The sequence below is a fragment of the Eleutherodactylus coqui genome, chromosome 1, assembly GCF_035609145.1.
Source record: "Eleutherodactylus coqui strain aEleCoq1 chromosome 1, aEleCoq1.hap1, whole genome shotgun sequence".
Taxonomy (NCBI): domain Eukaryota; kingdom Metazoa; phylum Chordata; class Amphibia; order Anura; family Eleutherodactylidae; genus Eleutherodactylus; species Eleutherodactylus coqui.
Window position 1 is genome coordinate 479959482 of NC_089837.1, and position 14823 is coordinate 479974304.

At 44.4% G+C, this 14823-nt stretch overlaps 1 protein-coding gene across 1 annotated transcript in view; it reads right to left on the reverse strand.

The window, feature by feature from the left end:
- Positions 1-4924: 4924 nt before the first annotated feature.
- Positions 4925-14823, reverse strand: part of CS (citrate synthase) — a 40327-nt gene continuing 30428 nt past the window's right edge. The window contains exons 7-11 of the mRNA XM_066585405.1: positions 9827-10026; positions 7825-7954; positions 7640-7741; positions 7350-7559; positions 4925-6535 (exon numbers count right to left, since the gene is read on the reverse strand). Coding sequence (XP_066441502.1) covers positions 6365-6535; positions 7350-7559; positions 7640-7741; positions 7825-7954; positions 9827-10026 — 813 coding nt within the window. The 3' untranslated portion in view covers positions 4925-6364. The remainder of the gene's footprint in view (positions 6536-7349; positions 7560-7639; positions 7742-7824; positions 7955-9826; positions 10027-14823) is intronic.

Here is a 14823-nt window from a genome sequence, read left to right on the forward strand (position 1 = left end):
TGTTTCGGACTTGATTTTTTTTGTTTTGTTTTTTTTGTGAAAAGTATCTAAATTTGGGTTGATTATATGAGTACTAAAAATACAGGGAGGGTCACGGAGAAGTTGTCCGGCTCCGATCCTAGCACAACACTCTTACAAATGCAGTCTTTGGAAAAGGGGGGGAAAAAAAACACCAAAAACAAAACTTTGGTGCCCGTAGCAACTGCTTTTATTTTTAGCTCCGTAGTATATAAAATGAAAGCTAGGCTGTGATTGGTTGCTATAGGCAACAAAGATGGATTTCATAAGAATGGGGTGCTGGGATCAGAGGAGGACTACTTTCCTGCCCCCTATACATATATGAAACGGATTACAGGGTGTCACAACTGCTGTGGCTCCTAGATGCGGTAATCTGTGGGGGGTAACCCTGGAGCTAGCATTCAATGTCTTTACCAGAAATCCTTCAGACTTCACCCTGTGGATATCCTGCAAAGTATTGATGCACGCAAGGTGCTTTTAGATGGAGCCATCATCATTCAAACACTGGAATGTGAGAGATTATAGTTGGGTTTAGACCATACAATTATCATACACGTTTCGTTTGTCCATTTTATGAGTTCTTTAAACAGCGCCATTAAGTCCAACCTGTAACCCTATCATGTTGATCCAGAGAAAACCCCCCTCTGAGGTGAAGGCCAATTGCTACACTTTATTTGGGGTCCGGAAAGAATTTTCCCCCAATCAGAATAAATCTGCATCCCGTCTTGGGAAATCTAGTAGCCATAGTTTGTACTATTGTCTTTCAAGAAACGCACCCATGGCCTTCCTGAAGTTGCGCAGTAAATCTATATCTTGTGGCCCAGAGGTAATAGCCTGACTGCTTGTAGGCTGGGTTCACACAGGGTGGAGTTGCTGCAGAAATTCTGCGCTGAATTTGGCTGTGGCAGATCCGCCTGCGGCCGCTAATCCCGCAGTTTGTCAAACCTTATCCACATGGGACAGCCAATCCAGCACTGCGGTGCGGATTTCCCGGCCACAGAATGTCTTTTTTATTTTTATCCCTGTTGCGGCTGCGCTGCTGTCTATGTTCCAGGGGTTTTGGAGCTGCGCATTCCTGGCAGAAAACTCACTGTGGCAAAACCACAAGGTTTCTGGCGGGATTCCGCCCTGTGAGAACCCAGGCTTAAGGCTTTTTTTTTTTTTTTTTAGATGGATGGAATTATTGTTCAGTGTAACTGCAGCCAACGAGCGAAGGATAAGTCTTTGGCTTTTTTCATCATTTTATGCAGGCCTAAAATTCGTTGGCTCGTTCAGTTCTCATTTATGCAGCGAATGTGAACGACTTCTTAATTGAACTATTAAATTTAATTAGTGAACAAGACAACGATTTATCTGCCCGTATAAACAGGCTGTATTAGACCAAACTCCGAGATCGTTGGCTTGTTTAAAAAATTTTTTTTTTAAACTTTATTTGGCACTCTATGGTACTTGAACCAGAAACAACTTGATTGCTATAATGCATTATCACTCACAATAGCCATGTTAGGCCCAGACACCAGTGTCAGGCACCTGGGTGTCATGGCAAACCATCAGCTTTCTTTGTAATTGCAGAGAGCCCGAGGGAGCACACTCCCCATGTAAACCCTGTACATGCTGTGATCCACATTTATTGCTGCATGTAAAGCCCCATTCAGATGGGACGCCTGTCGGGCTAACGATACCCAACACTCGTCCCCGCATGTACTCTCCCCCATTCTGTTGCAAAGGAGCAAGTAGTGCTGGCTCTCTGACAGAGCGGCCAGCAGGGGGCTTGGGCGGCTGGAGATTTCACTCACCCTCCCCATTCACTTAACACAGCGGCCGTTCAGTACTGAATGATCATCATTCAGGATCTTATGCAGCTTAAACGATGATCATTCAGTGTAAACAGCAGCTGTTCAGTACTGAAGGGGCACTGTGTTAAGGTGATTGGAGAGCAATCACCAACCGCCCTGAACTCCTGCTGGCTGCTCTGTCAGAGGCAGCGGTACTCGCTCCTGTGTGACAGCACAGGAGCAAAGCACACACAAGGACGAGTGTCAGGCATAGTTTGCCTGGTGTTTGTTCCATTTAAGTGGGGCTTAAGGGGTCTCACCAATCCCTGACTGCTTGTGAGTCACAGTGGGCTCCCACTGCAGGGTGGCATGGGCTCACTTCTGACCCTGTACCATCCACAGGCTGTACATTTAGATCATGTTGCTTTGACTAACCCCTGTCAGAATGTAAGTTTACATTCGGTGGCATTAAGAGGTTAATAACCCCCCTCTGCTTTCTATCACTGACCAGTTACTGATCCTCGAATCAAGCCGCTCGTAGGGAAGCAGTGGGTGTCCGGACTTCATTTAACATCTGCAGATTTGCTTATTTGATGTGCGGATACCACACACTGATAATAATCGCAGCATGCTCCATTTTACCGCAGATCATGCACGGATGTACTTCATTCATCTCTATGGGAGCTTACGATCTGCAGTGCATTTGCAAATACATTTTTGCAGATTCACTATGGATGTGAAAGTTAAACTCAATTAGGGAAGTAGGGTTGCGGATCTGCAGTGCATCCGCACGGGAAAAAACAAAACCGCAGAGATCTCCTGCCAGCAATTAAAAAATAAATTTAAGGATGACTCGCAGTGCAGCCGTTGCAGAAATCTGCCCATGCCCCACAGAATGAAGCTCAATACCCGGGCGCATTTCAGAATCTGATTTGTCTATATGAACACCAGCAGACATTGGTATCAATAGGATGCAGTACAAGCCAATGGAAACAAAGTTTCCGTATACTTTTTCTCTGTCTAGGATCCATATAAAGTATTGGCTTTACAATTGACACAAAATCAAATAGTGAAGGAGACCCTTGTTGTGGCTGCTGTTCAGTTGACCAGTTAGCATTTCTCTTAAATGGGCGACAGAGGGGTAAAGGTAACACATTGATGAAAGGCAACGAACACGTATTATGGCCCCAGTTCCTGCTAAGGGAGGGTATGGACTAAACTTAGATTTCAAAGAACGTCTGTACTGAAGCACATACTGTACAGAAATCTGATATCCGGTCACACCAGGAGAAAACCAGGCAGCAGCTAAGTGCGTCGCACACTTATATATTGATGTTGCAGTCTTTTCCTATCCTCATTTTTACATCGTAAGATCAAAGAACTTTTAAGTGATGTGAAGTTACTGTTCCATCAGCAGGCAAAAATGGTATAGCCTCAGCTAATGCAGTTTTGATGCTTCATGGGATTGTTTGAAAGTTAAAAAAAAACCTCACCCTGCCAATGGTGCCTGATAAGCATCAGACAGGGCTGCACTGCATAGAAGTGGTTGGAATACACAGAGGAGACCTCCAGTGTGTGACACAATCAGGTGAGGAGGGCAGGCATAGAAGTGAAAAAAGTTTTCACCAGAGTGGACCTTTTAAAGGGCTTGTCCAGGACTTTTCAATGCGAGACCAAGACCAAAAAGAGGCTTCACCTATTTTCGATGGCATTGCCTGTTTTTACTCCTATTTTTTCTCACCATGCACTTTTTACTTGCCACTTCAACACTGGACACAAATACACATTTATGTCACTTTGATCTTATTATGCCCTGACTATTAAAATGATAGCAATAACGAGGGTCTTCACTGATCTGGTAATGACAAAGCCATTTGACGGCAGCATGTCTAGGGATTTAAGTTCTATCCCAACTGGATGTTGCAGGCGGGTATCAGCTGTATGACACAGCCAGAACCTGCTGCATGTGCTGCGGGCTCAGCTCCTTGCACACATCTACTGGAAATAGATGATGGATGTCACCAATGTTTAAATTCTTGGATACTGATCAGAGATTTCTTATGGAAAACCAGACTGGTAAGAAAATCTGATGCCGATATGAACACTGTCTTATCTCCCGAGTCTCCGTTGCGGATTTCAGTAAAAATTTGGACAAAATCCAGCACGCTGCTCTATTTTGACCAGGAAAATGCCGACAAACTGTAGTGACCCCACTAGAGAGTCATAGGACGGACTTCTTCAGTCAGTCAGTGGATTCAAAACAGAAACCATACGGTGAAATTGCTCTTAAAGAGTTTAACAAGTTTTCTAAAAACACCAGGTTTTCCTTACCGTCTCATTTGCTGCTGTTTATACCGTTTCATGTCCAAGTTCCTATTTTTCAGGTGGTCTTCCTTATTTTTCTGTTGCTTTTTGCAATCCACTTTCAGGGAGGGGTGTATATGCACACGGCCTAGCATTCGGCCAATAGCTTACTGTCCTGCACTTCCTTGCCCTGAACTTCCCATGCTGCATTGCACTGTCTCTGGTCCAATTAGCAGAGAGGCAGTATCTGAATGCCCACCCCTCTGCTTTACCAGGACAATCAGACACATTTTGGCTAAATGATTATTAGTAAACTCACTATAAAATGTTTGTATTCACACATACTGTAACAGGAGGAGAGGCAGATATTGTGGAGATTATCACAGTGTCTGCAGATCTGTTAGCCTGAATATCCCTGTGAAAGAGCAATGGCGGAGGAGCTAAGGAAACTGTGTTTGTTTTTGTTTTTTACTACAGAATCTCTGTACCCAACAACAGCCAGTGGATTGCAAAGCTAAAAGGGTGACCCCAAGTGGCAACCACTTTAACATGATTTACAGTGATAAAGCAACGTTTTTTTACAGAAATGAGACCAACAGAAGTTAGTAGATGAGAAAGAGGCACTAGCTTTTTAGACAACTTATTAACTCTTGAGTAGTATTTTGCCTAGAATGTTATAGATTTTTGAAACAAATCTCCAACTGGTTTTCTTCAAGGCGAAAGTTCACAGCCAGCAATGCGATTTTCTTAAAAGTATGTAGGAGATAAGATTTTGTCAGGATTTTCCCTTAAAAACACTATCATACAAACCAGGAAAACGAATGCCATGTAGTTAATAAAAACATTTATTTTGCATTTATACAGAACAACCTTAAGTCTATCGTGAATCTGAACATCCATCTGCAATTTGCACAGCATTTGCTGGCATTTTCTGCCTGCACAGACAAGAGGGGGCAGCAATATGACACAGTTAGAGGGCGGTGGAGGAGTGTTTAATATAGTTACGTCTTAGTGATTCCCTTTCTTTCTAGATGCTTATGGCCAAGTACCAGTGCTGCTGAGGAAGATGGCAGACTACCAGACTTGTTTTACCAAGTTTGGGGCAGTTTGTTTGATCTTTGAAAAAGGATGGCAGCAGCCTAAAGTAATGCCAGAGAATACCAAATTACTTTCTGCATTGTAGCAAGTAAATCGGTTTAATTTCCGATGTCAATAAGAAAGTAGCAAAAAGTTCAACTGTGGCAGGAAAAAAAAAAGCTAAATAGCTTAGGAAAGAAAAGAAAAAAAAAAAGTTTTTAACAGCTTCTGCAATCTCAAACCCTGATAGATATTGCTTATTACATGCTGCTGGGGGTCAACTAAGGAAGCAAAAAGGTTAGAAAAAGCAGTTTTTATACAAGAAAAAAAAATTTACTTTTAAAGACCTGAACAATCTCCATCACAGTGGCTTAACCTTTCATGACAAGCAGAAGAAAAAACATCCACACATTCATGACGGATAAATCTGGAGAAGGCAGGAATCTACACGTGAAACAGCAAAATAAGAAAAGGACCAGAACCAGGAATAAAAGCTGCACCTCCTTGCAGGAAGCGTTCCTGCAAGACAGTTCTTGGTTCTCTAGCGCCCTCCGAAGGGAACATTCTCAGATAGAAAAGGAATAAGAAATCATACAAGAGCCGCCAGCAGGGAGTCAGAGTTGTCCAGGACAAAGTTTGTTTCCTATACATGTCTGGAACTAATAGCTTCACCATTGCCTGCACATTCGTGTAGCCGTCAAGCTATTGTGGTTTTTTACCCCCTAAACCTCCATCTGAAAGGGCCTTAAAGAAGTGAATAGGTGAACTGTGTACATTCTAGAATGCAACACTATATATAAGTGCTTACAAGTCATCTTCTATAAAGTTATAACCCTTTGCTAGAACGGCCAAGGCTTTTTCTAAGTACTTGGAGCAATGAAAAAGATGCATTAATTCCTGCAGGCTATATGGAGGGTACAGGTAGGTAACCACTGAATCCCCAAGTCTGATCCCTACCGGCAGCACATGAACCCTTTCCGGGTGGAGAACTGAAATCTCCAGCAGGGAAGGAAGATGAACAGAATGTGTTGTGAAGAAAATGTATTTCAGCATAAATAACCAAAAAGTGTTTTCTTGTCAGCGCTCCGAAGACAATGGGGTGCAAAGCAGTCTGTTGAAACAAAAGGTGTACTGTCTTTCACTTGGCTTATCACCCAGAAGGAGTGAAGCCTTGGATATTCCATTCTTCTTTAACCAGATTTTACTCCGACCAGTTTTATGAGGCCATCTGTACTCATGGATTTAGGCCTCTCCAGAGGAAACCCAAGTGCACGGCTCCAGATCAGCTGAGATAGGACTCCCAATGCTCTAGACACACCGAAGAGGACTGTATAGTAATTCATCTCCTTCATACCATAATACTGCAGAAAGACAAGGTAATCCGTTATAGGCACAATGCATGGCAGTCCTACTCTACAGATGTAGTTATTCTGCATTCATCACCCACCACAGTATAGGTAATAAAGGTCTGATCACTGAGCCCCCCTGCTAACCAAACGAACAGGAGCCCCGAGCCACCCCGTCGTCCTCACTGCACGATTGTAGTAAGGAGTTTGAATGGAGCGGTGGTCACACATGTTCTGCTGCTCCATTCAATACCTATGGGAGGGGGTAGGGGGGGGACACGGACACAAACATTTGATTACAGCACTTAGTCCCATAGACAGCGAAGAGGATGCTTAACCATTGCTCCATTAGAACTGCTCACTGTGGTAGTGCAGTGTGGAGGAATGGGTCCGGGAACTGTGTGTGTGCGTGCGCCCCCTGCAACATTTGTCACCTAACCTAGGGGTAGGTTATTAATATCTATTGTAGGCAAAGCCCCTCTAAGTGCTAATCAGTGTTTAACTTAAAGAGTAACGGTATTTTCAACAAAGTTTTGACATGTCAAAGGCATTTATCGGGGGGGGGGGGGGGGGGGGGGGTCTCGCTGCTGATTGCTAGAACAAGCGGGCTGCAACGCTGAACAGAATGCGATTTATTCAATAAGTCATTTTCTGATGATCCATTCCCTTCAACGTTAAATATTGCAACAGACTTGTCACCGTTGCTAAACAACAGAATACCATTAGAGGTCATCCATTATAACTATTCCTTTGTGTTTAGAACTAGGGTGAAGTCTGCAACAAAACGTGGCACGTGAGAACACATTTTTTAGCTTTGCCATGTTCCTACCTGTAGGAGGACGCCGCTGTGAGCATCTACATTGGGCCAGGGGTTCTGGGCTTTTCCTTGCTCCAATAACACATTGGGTACAATCTTGTAGAGCTGAGCCACTAGCTTGAACATGGGATCATTGGGAAGATGTTTGAGGGCAAATTCCCTCTGACAGGTGTAGCGAGGATCCGTCTTCCTGAGCACAGCATGCCCGTACCCAGGTACCACCTGTGAGAAACGTTAAGTGTGCAGTTAGGAGACAACACTAGAAGAATGAATCTATACAGCAAGATACAGCCTGCACATACCCTGCCGGAGTTCAGCGTGTTCCAGATGAAGTCTCGGAGCTGCTCATCTGATACTTCCCCACCCAGGTCCTTCTGTAGATTTGTTAACCAGACCAGCACCTCCTGCAAATAGAAGGTGGGATTATTTTCACTTTAAAAAACTGTATAGGAACCAGGAGGAACACAAAAGATGTGCGATAACATACCTGATTGGCCAATCCATGGAGAGGACCAGCAAGTCCATTCATAGCAGCAGCAAAAGAGAGGTAAGGATCGGACAGGGCACTGCCAACCAGATGACTGGTGTGCGCACTTACATTCCCTCCTTCATGGTCACTGGGAATTAAAATACAAAAATAGGGTCAGTGAAGAAGTAGAAAAAAAAAAATAAATAAAAATAGCAGCTCTTAAGGAATAAGTGATCACAAGCAACAGTGCTGCGTGCCATTGTAAGTCCCCATTTGGCACCAGACAGTGAATAAACCAGTATGTGACTAAAGGACAGCTGTGAAGAGTTGTTTGCACAAGTTTTCTAACTAGGATCAGTATCACCGGCAGCACACAGATGGGAACTACATACTAACGATCCAGAGGTTCAACACTACCTGGTGTCCCTGAGAATCTGTTCATTTATGCGCAGACTAAGGACTTATTCAGACGACAGTGTATCGGCCGGGTAGTCACCCCCGGCTGATATACAGCGTCCCTCTCTGCAGGAGGAGGAGGCTGGAAGAGAAGGGAGCAGTGCACTGAGCTCCCGCCCCCTCTCCACCTCTCGGCACTATTTGCAATGAGGAGGCGGGGGCGGAGCTAAGTTCTGAGACATAGCAATGGGAGGGGCAGGGCGGAGCTATGTCTCAGAACTTAGCTCCGCCCCCGCCTCCTCATTGCAAATAGTGCCGAGAGGTGGAGAGGGGGGCGGGAGCTCAATGCACTGCTCCCGTATCTTCCAGCCTCCTCCCCCTGCAGAGATGAATGCCGTATATCGGCCGGCGTGAATACCCGGCCGATATACGGTCATCTGAATAGGCCATAAAGGTGTGTTTTGATGTAACGATAACTGTTAGGTTTAAATGCACACCAACAACTGAATGAGAATCATTCAAGCGGCATAGAGATCACTGGGGGTTTGTTTTCTTCTCGTTGCGTTTAAACATTCCCTGCTCAGTGTTTCACATAGGAATGTGAAAAACTGAAGGAGTGCACGATTCTCAATGACAATCTGTCTGCATAAACCGTGAACAGGCTGGTGATGACGTCAGCAGCTCCTATGCCCGGGGCAAACTAGAATCGTGCATTTCTCGTTGTGTCTAAAAGGGCCATTAGGGTCCTTTAAAGACAGCTCGATTGGATCCTGGTGAGGTATGCAAATCAAGGCTAGTTTAACCCTTTCCAATCCACTAGCGTCTTCCAACATTCTGATTGAAGCCTGTAATAGCTCTGACGTCGGAAGACGTCCGACACGGTATTCTTACTGTATATTACTGGCCGCTTTGTTGTTGGGGCCTCTCCAGCATGTCACATACCGCAGTACTGGCTCTAGCCAGCAGATGGCGCCATTGTATAATGGCAGAAAGAGAAAGCCCCCTAGGAAACCCTGAATCCAAAATTGGATTGCAAAGGGTTAAATGGCCTTCACAAGGGGGTAATTCACACTATATAGGAGGGGGGAATTAACGATCATTTATCCCCCCCCCCATACATTTTCATTATTGGCTGTCATAGGGAGATGTGCTGCCAACAATTCTTTATGCTGCAGCAGAGATAATATTGGCTATTAGTCAGCTGATTGCTGCCCTGTTTACAACAATTGGGCGAAAGAAAGTTAGTTCATTGGCCCATGTAATAGGGCTTTTAGACTGCTTCTGCAATAAGATAGGATTATCCTGCTGTTCTCTGGAATCCACAGGCATGGATATGAGTAAGGGCCCCTTTATACTGAACGCTAATAGTTTAGATTAATGCTGGATCGCAGGAATCTGAATGATAACTATCATCCAGTGTAAATGCTGGCAGTGACTGAATGACGAAGAACAACTAGCTGGTTGGTCAGTTTATGCAGGCATAAAGATCAAATGACGATTCGCGGCCCGCTCCATTCACTAAGTGATTATCACTAGGACAGAGTCGTCCCATAGAAAAGGACCCTTAGGCTAAACTCTTGTGCAAACTCTGCTTTATATTTTTCCATTGACATCCAAAACGTACCTGTGGATGGTAAGATAGAGTCTCATGAGCTCTGTGAACTGGGGGTCCGTGTATCCCAGCATGTTGGTGAAATTATAGGACCAGTCCAGGTTGGAATCTATGGCTCCAATACTACTTCCCTCACGATAAAGGTTACGGTAGATCTTTGCTGCAATGCAGGGGAGTTTTGCAATCAGATCCATTGAGTCTTCATAGACCAACTTTAAAGAAAAAGAAACAAAGAAGTTAAACAAAGACTTAGCAGACACCACTCTATTACAGCCTAAAGCTGGCCATACACAAGGGAAACCATCCAAACCCACTCCTATCAATGGGATAGGCACACGAACTAAGGCGTATAGGCAACCCGGCGCTCACAGATAGCAGATATCATAGGAGGTTAGGATCGTGCATTCAACATGGCCATCCTTAGTTCCTGCAGGACATAAACCACTGACAGAGGGGTCTGAAGTAACTTTTCTCCCCAGTGAAACACACGCTAGCAGACATGTTCACCAGAGTCGGAAGAAAGCCATTGGACCAACGAGTGTTGGACAGACATGTATCTTATGTGCATGGGAAGCGTAAGACGCAGCATCTGTAACCAGCGGTTCATAGCACAGTATTGGCCAATGCCGCTCACAAAGCTATTAAGCCAATAAAGGTGATGCAAATTGGTTAAGGGTGCTTTTAGAAGGGAGGATTACCACTCAATGAATGGCGGTGGAGTGCGCTGGAGATTTCTTCCCACCGTCCACCTCCATTCACAAACCATTGACCATAGATGAACGACTGCCTGTTTAGACAGTCGCATGGTTCGCAGGCCAGCTGAAAACCGAGCGACTGACAAGTGAGCAACTCTAGCGCACTTACCCCGTCAGGTCCCATGTTTACACGGGCCGACAGTAGCCTGTAATTGCCCCTTCGAGCGATTACTCAAGTGACTGTCGGCCCGTGTTAAAGTACTCCAACCTAAACTACCCATACAACAGCTAGTTGTTGGCCGACCAAGTGTTGGACTGACAGCTGTCTCTTCCAATTCCCCCACCCCATACATGCATGTGCAGTGACAGGAGAAAGCCACTGCCAGAGGCTTACCTCCCAAGACATCTTCCATTGGGTCAGTCATATGCATTATTGGTCAATACCATAAAAATCTGATGATTATCTCTAATAGGTATTGCCACCCATACACCTTATTGCTGTGAAGTATACAGTCACATCTAGAAGTAGTAATCATACTCGGTGCGACATGCAAATATCCACATTCTACAAACGTCCGTCCGTTTAGGCTATTAAAGCAGTACACAAATCCAACGTCCAGATATTCAGTTTGTTTTGCATCATCTTTATGGATTATCTCTGTTTTATAAGGATATCCAAAGTTCAGTTCTGATGCAAAAGTAACTGATTTAGGAAAAAGGCAGCTCCACTTTCCACCAACTCCAAGTGTCCAACCAAAAACCACACACACACACACACACACACACACACACACACCTCAACTTGGTTCTTCGCAAGAATTAGTTGTACCAGTTTGCCTTTAGTAAACAACCCCCAACACTTCATGCAAATTAGGCGTTTTTCAAGTGATCCAGTTTTACCGAAAACATAAATCAAAAAATTAAAAAAAGAAAAGATCGGAACGTTCAGCAATTAACAGATGTTTTCTTGTGCAGCCTGCTGAACATGGTGATGGCGCTAACAGAGCGACCACGCTTGTTCTTTCCTCTCTAGAGAACAATAAGACTGCAAGTCAGCAGTGCTAACAACTGAGCCACCACACTTGTTCTTTCTTTTCTGGATGAGAAGGCAGAGGAGGAGAGACAAAGCCTAAACAAAGTCCATGCCTATATTGTCCTAGGCCAGATTTGAACCTAGGACCCCAGCACTAATAATGACTCAGCCACCCTGCTGATTATTGTTGTTCCTCCTCCAGAGGAAAAGGAAATGAAGGAGAGGGAGGAGGAGAATGAGAATAAGAAGATCTCCTCCGGAGAAGGAGGAGGAGGAGGAGAAGGAGGAGGAGGGAAGAAGCTTGATGGCTCAGTGGTTAGCACTGTTGCCTTATAGTACTGGGATTTGGGTTCGTGTCGGGACTACGGACAACATCTGCATGCAGTTTGTACGTTATCTTTGTTTACACTTTAGTTCTCCTAATGAGAAGGAAGAAGCATGGTGGCTCAGTTGTTAGCACGGTTTCCTTGCAATGCTGGAGTTATAATCTAGCAAAGGACAACATATGTATGGAGTTTTTAGGTTTTCTGCGTTTATTTCCTCTTGTACTTCTCAGGAGAAAAATAGGAATAAGGCCGCCTGCAGACGGGTGGATCTCCGCGGCGGGATTTCCGCCCTTGGAAGCTGCCATAGAATTGCGTTAGCAAACACAATCCTATGCAGACGGCCGTGGTTTGTCCACGCGAAATCTCACGCGGCAAACAAACCGCAGCATGTTTCTCTGCGAGCACAGAAACGTCACTCACCGGCCGCCGGCACATGAAAGAGCCGGAGCTGCGGGGCGCGGGCGAGTATGCGCTGCTCTCTGCAGGGGCTCGGGTCGGGTCCCGCGGCGAGAATTCTCGCAGCTGGATCCGACCCGGCAGTCTGCAGGCGGCCTAAGAGGTGGCTCAGTTGCTAATACTGTTGTCTTGCAGTGCTGGAGTTCTAAGTTCAAATATGACCAAGTGTAACATCAATATGCAGTTTTTCAAAGTTGCTGTTGCCGTTGATGAGATTTGAACCTAGGACCACAGCACTGCAAGGCAACAGTGCTAACCATCGAGCGACAGTAATTGATGCATCACCACAACACAGGGGAGCAGAAAACCATGTGGCATGCATACTCGGGACCCAAATATGGGACTGAAATACAGAGATCGCAGTCAATGGGAGACTGATGCAACTGGAAAGCAATGTAATAAAAATGGATCCATCTATATTCTGTTTCTCTAACAGGAAACAAGAAGCGCAGCAGTCAACGCTTTTGTTCCAGTGTGAAAAATGGAATGGAGAGGGAAAATGCAGAAATGGATGAAAACTGAAGGTCAGAGCCAGCATGTGTTTGTAACAAACAAGTCATGCCACATGAATCTAATTTCCTTTTAGAACAGAATCACCGACTGGGTTGATCAGGGAAATGCGGTAAATATATAGCATATCTTCACCTTACTAAAGCATTTGAAAAATTACCGCATACCATACTTATTGAAAAAAATGACCAAATATGGGATTGATAAGGCAACTGTTAGGTGGATTCACAACTGGCTGAGTGATCGTCCTCAAAGAGTGGTTATAAATGGCTGCACATCCAAGTGGAAGAATGTATGCAGTGGGGTACCACAAGACTCTGTCCTAAGCCCTGTGTTGTTCAACATTTTATAAATGATCTGGAGAGGGAATTGATGGGAAACTGATCAAATTTGCTGATGACACAAAGCTAGGAGGGATAGCTAACACTACGGAAGAGAGTATTCAAAAAGATCTAGAAAAACTTGAACAGTGAGCAGCGACTAACAGAATGGTATTTAACAAAGAGAAATGCAAAGTCCTACATCTGGGCAAGAAAAATGAAGAAAGCACATACAGAATGGGAGGAATTGGGCTAAGCAGCAGATGTGAAAAAGACTTGGGTATACTACTAGCTCATAGACTGAACATGAGTCAACAATGTGATGCAGCAGCCAAAAAAGCAAACAATTCTGGGATGTATTAAGAGAAGCATAGAGTCTAGAGCACGTGAGTTAATTATCCCCCTCTACTCTTCCTTAGTCAGACCTCATCTGGAATACTGTGTCCAGTTCTGGGCACCCCACTTTAAAAAAAGAGAGACAAACTGGAGCAAGTTCAGAGAAGAGTTACCAAGATGGTGAGCAGTCTGCAAATCACATCCTATGAGGTACGGTTAAAGGATCTGGGAATGTTTAGCTTGCAAAAAAAAAAAAGAAAAAAGGAGGCTGAGAGGAGACTTAATGGCTGACTACAAATATCTGAAGGGCTGTCACAGTGCAGAGGGATCAGCCCTATTCGCATCTGTACAAGGAAAGACTAGAAGCATGGGATGAAAAAGAAACACCAATTAGGTATTAGACAGTGAGGGTGATCAATGAGAACAGGTTACCACAGGAGGTGATGAGTTCTCCTTCAATGGAAGTGTTCAAACAAAGGCTGGACAAATGTCTGTCTGGGATGATTTAGTGATCCTGCACTGAGCAGGGGGTTGGACCCGATGACCCTGGAGGTCTCTTCCAACTCTACCATTCTATGATTCCATTTCAATACATTACTAAGGGCTGCAAAACAAACATTTCCTGTTTCCAAGGTGGAACAACAAGGCCCTTACTTGTCTACAAATCGTTTAAGAGCATGAAAAGTGAATTCCTCCTATTGACTGCAATCCCATTAGTGTTTCAAGGGGCAAGAAAGTTATTTAAATTCCTTCAGCAAAATAGGAAAGATCACTTAAATACATGAAGCCTAATGGAGGACAGAGAGCCGCTGTGCCGGACTATTTCTCGAGGGTAAGATTTTATATATCAAGGACATTTCAAGCACTAAAGTGAAGCAAAGCTACATAAGTAGTGTAAATAAAAGGTTTAGTGGAGAACTCGCAAAAGCAACCAAACAACCTATAATTTCACATAAATTTGGATCCCGCCGTCTTTTCCAACGCTAACAATTTAACAGAAAATAAAAACAATTTTTCATATTTTGATGTAATAGAATTTTTATTTATTTATTTATTTTTTTTATAGGTGGCCCGGTTCCACAATGCTACAAATGGTTGCATTACATTAAGTGGTGAGTTCTCCTTCAATGGAAGTGTTCAAACAAAGGCTGGACAGATATCGGTCTGGGATGATTTAGTGATCCTGCATTGAGCAGGGGGTTGGACCCGATGACCCTGGAGGTTCCTTCTAACTCTGATAAGGACAGCGCGTGCAGTGGGCGATGCAAGATGTGCCCAAGACTCTCGGGCATAACCCGCTCTCAGCCGTATGAATACAGCCTTAGGCCTCATG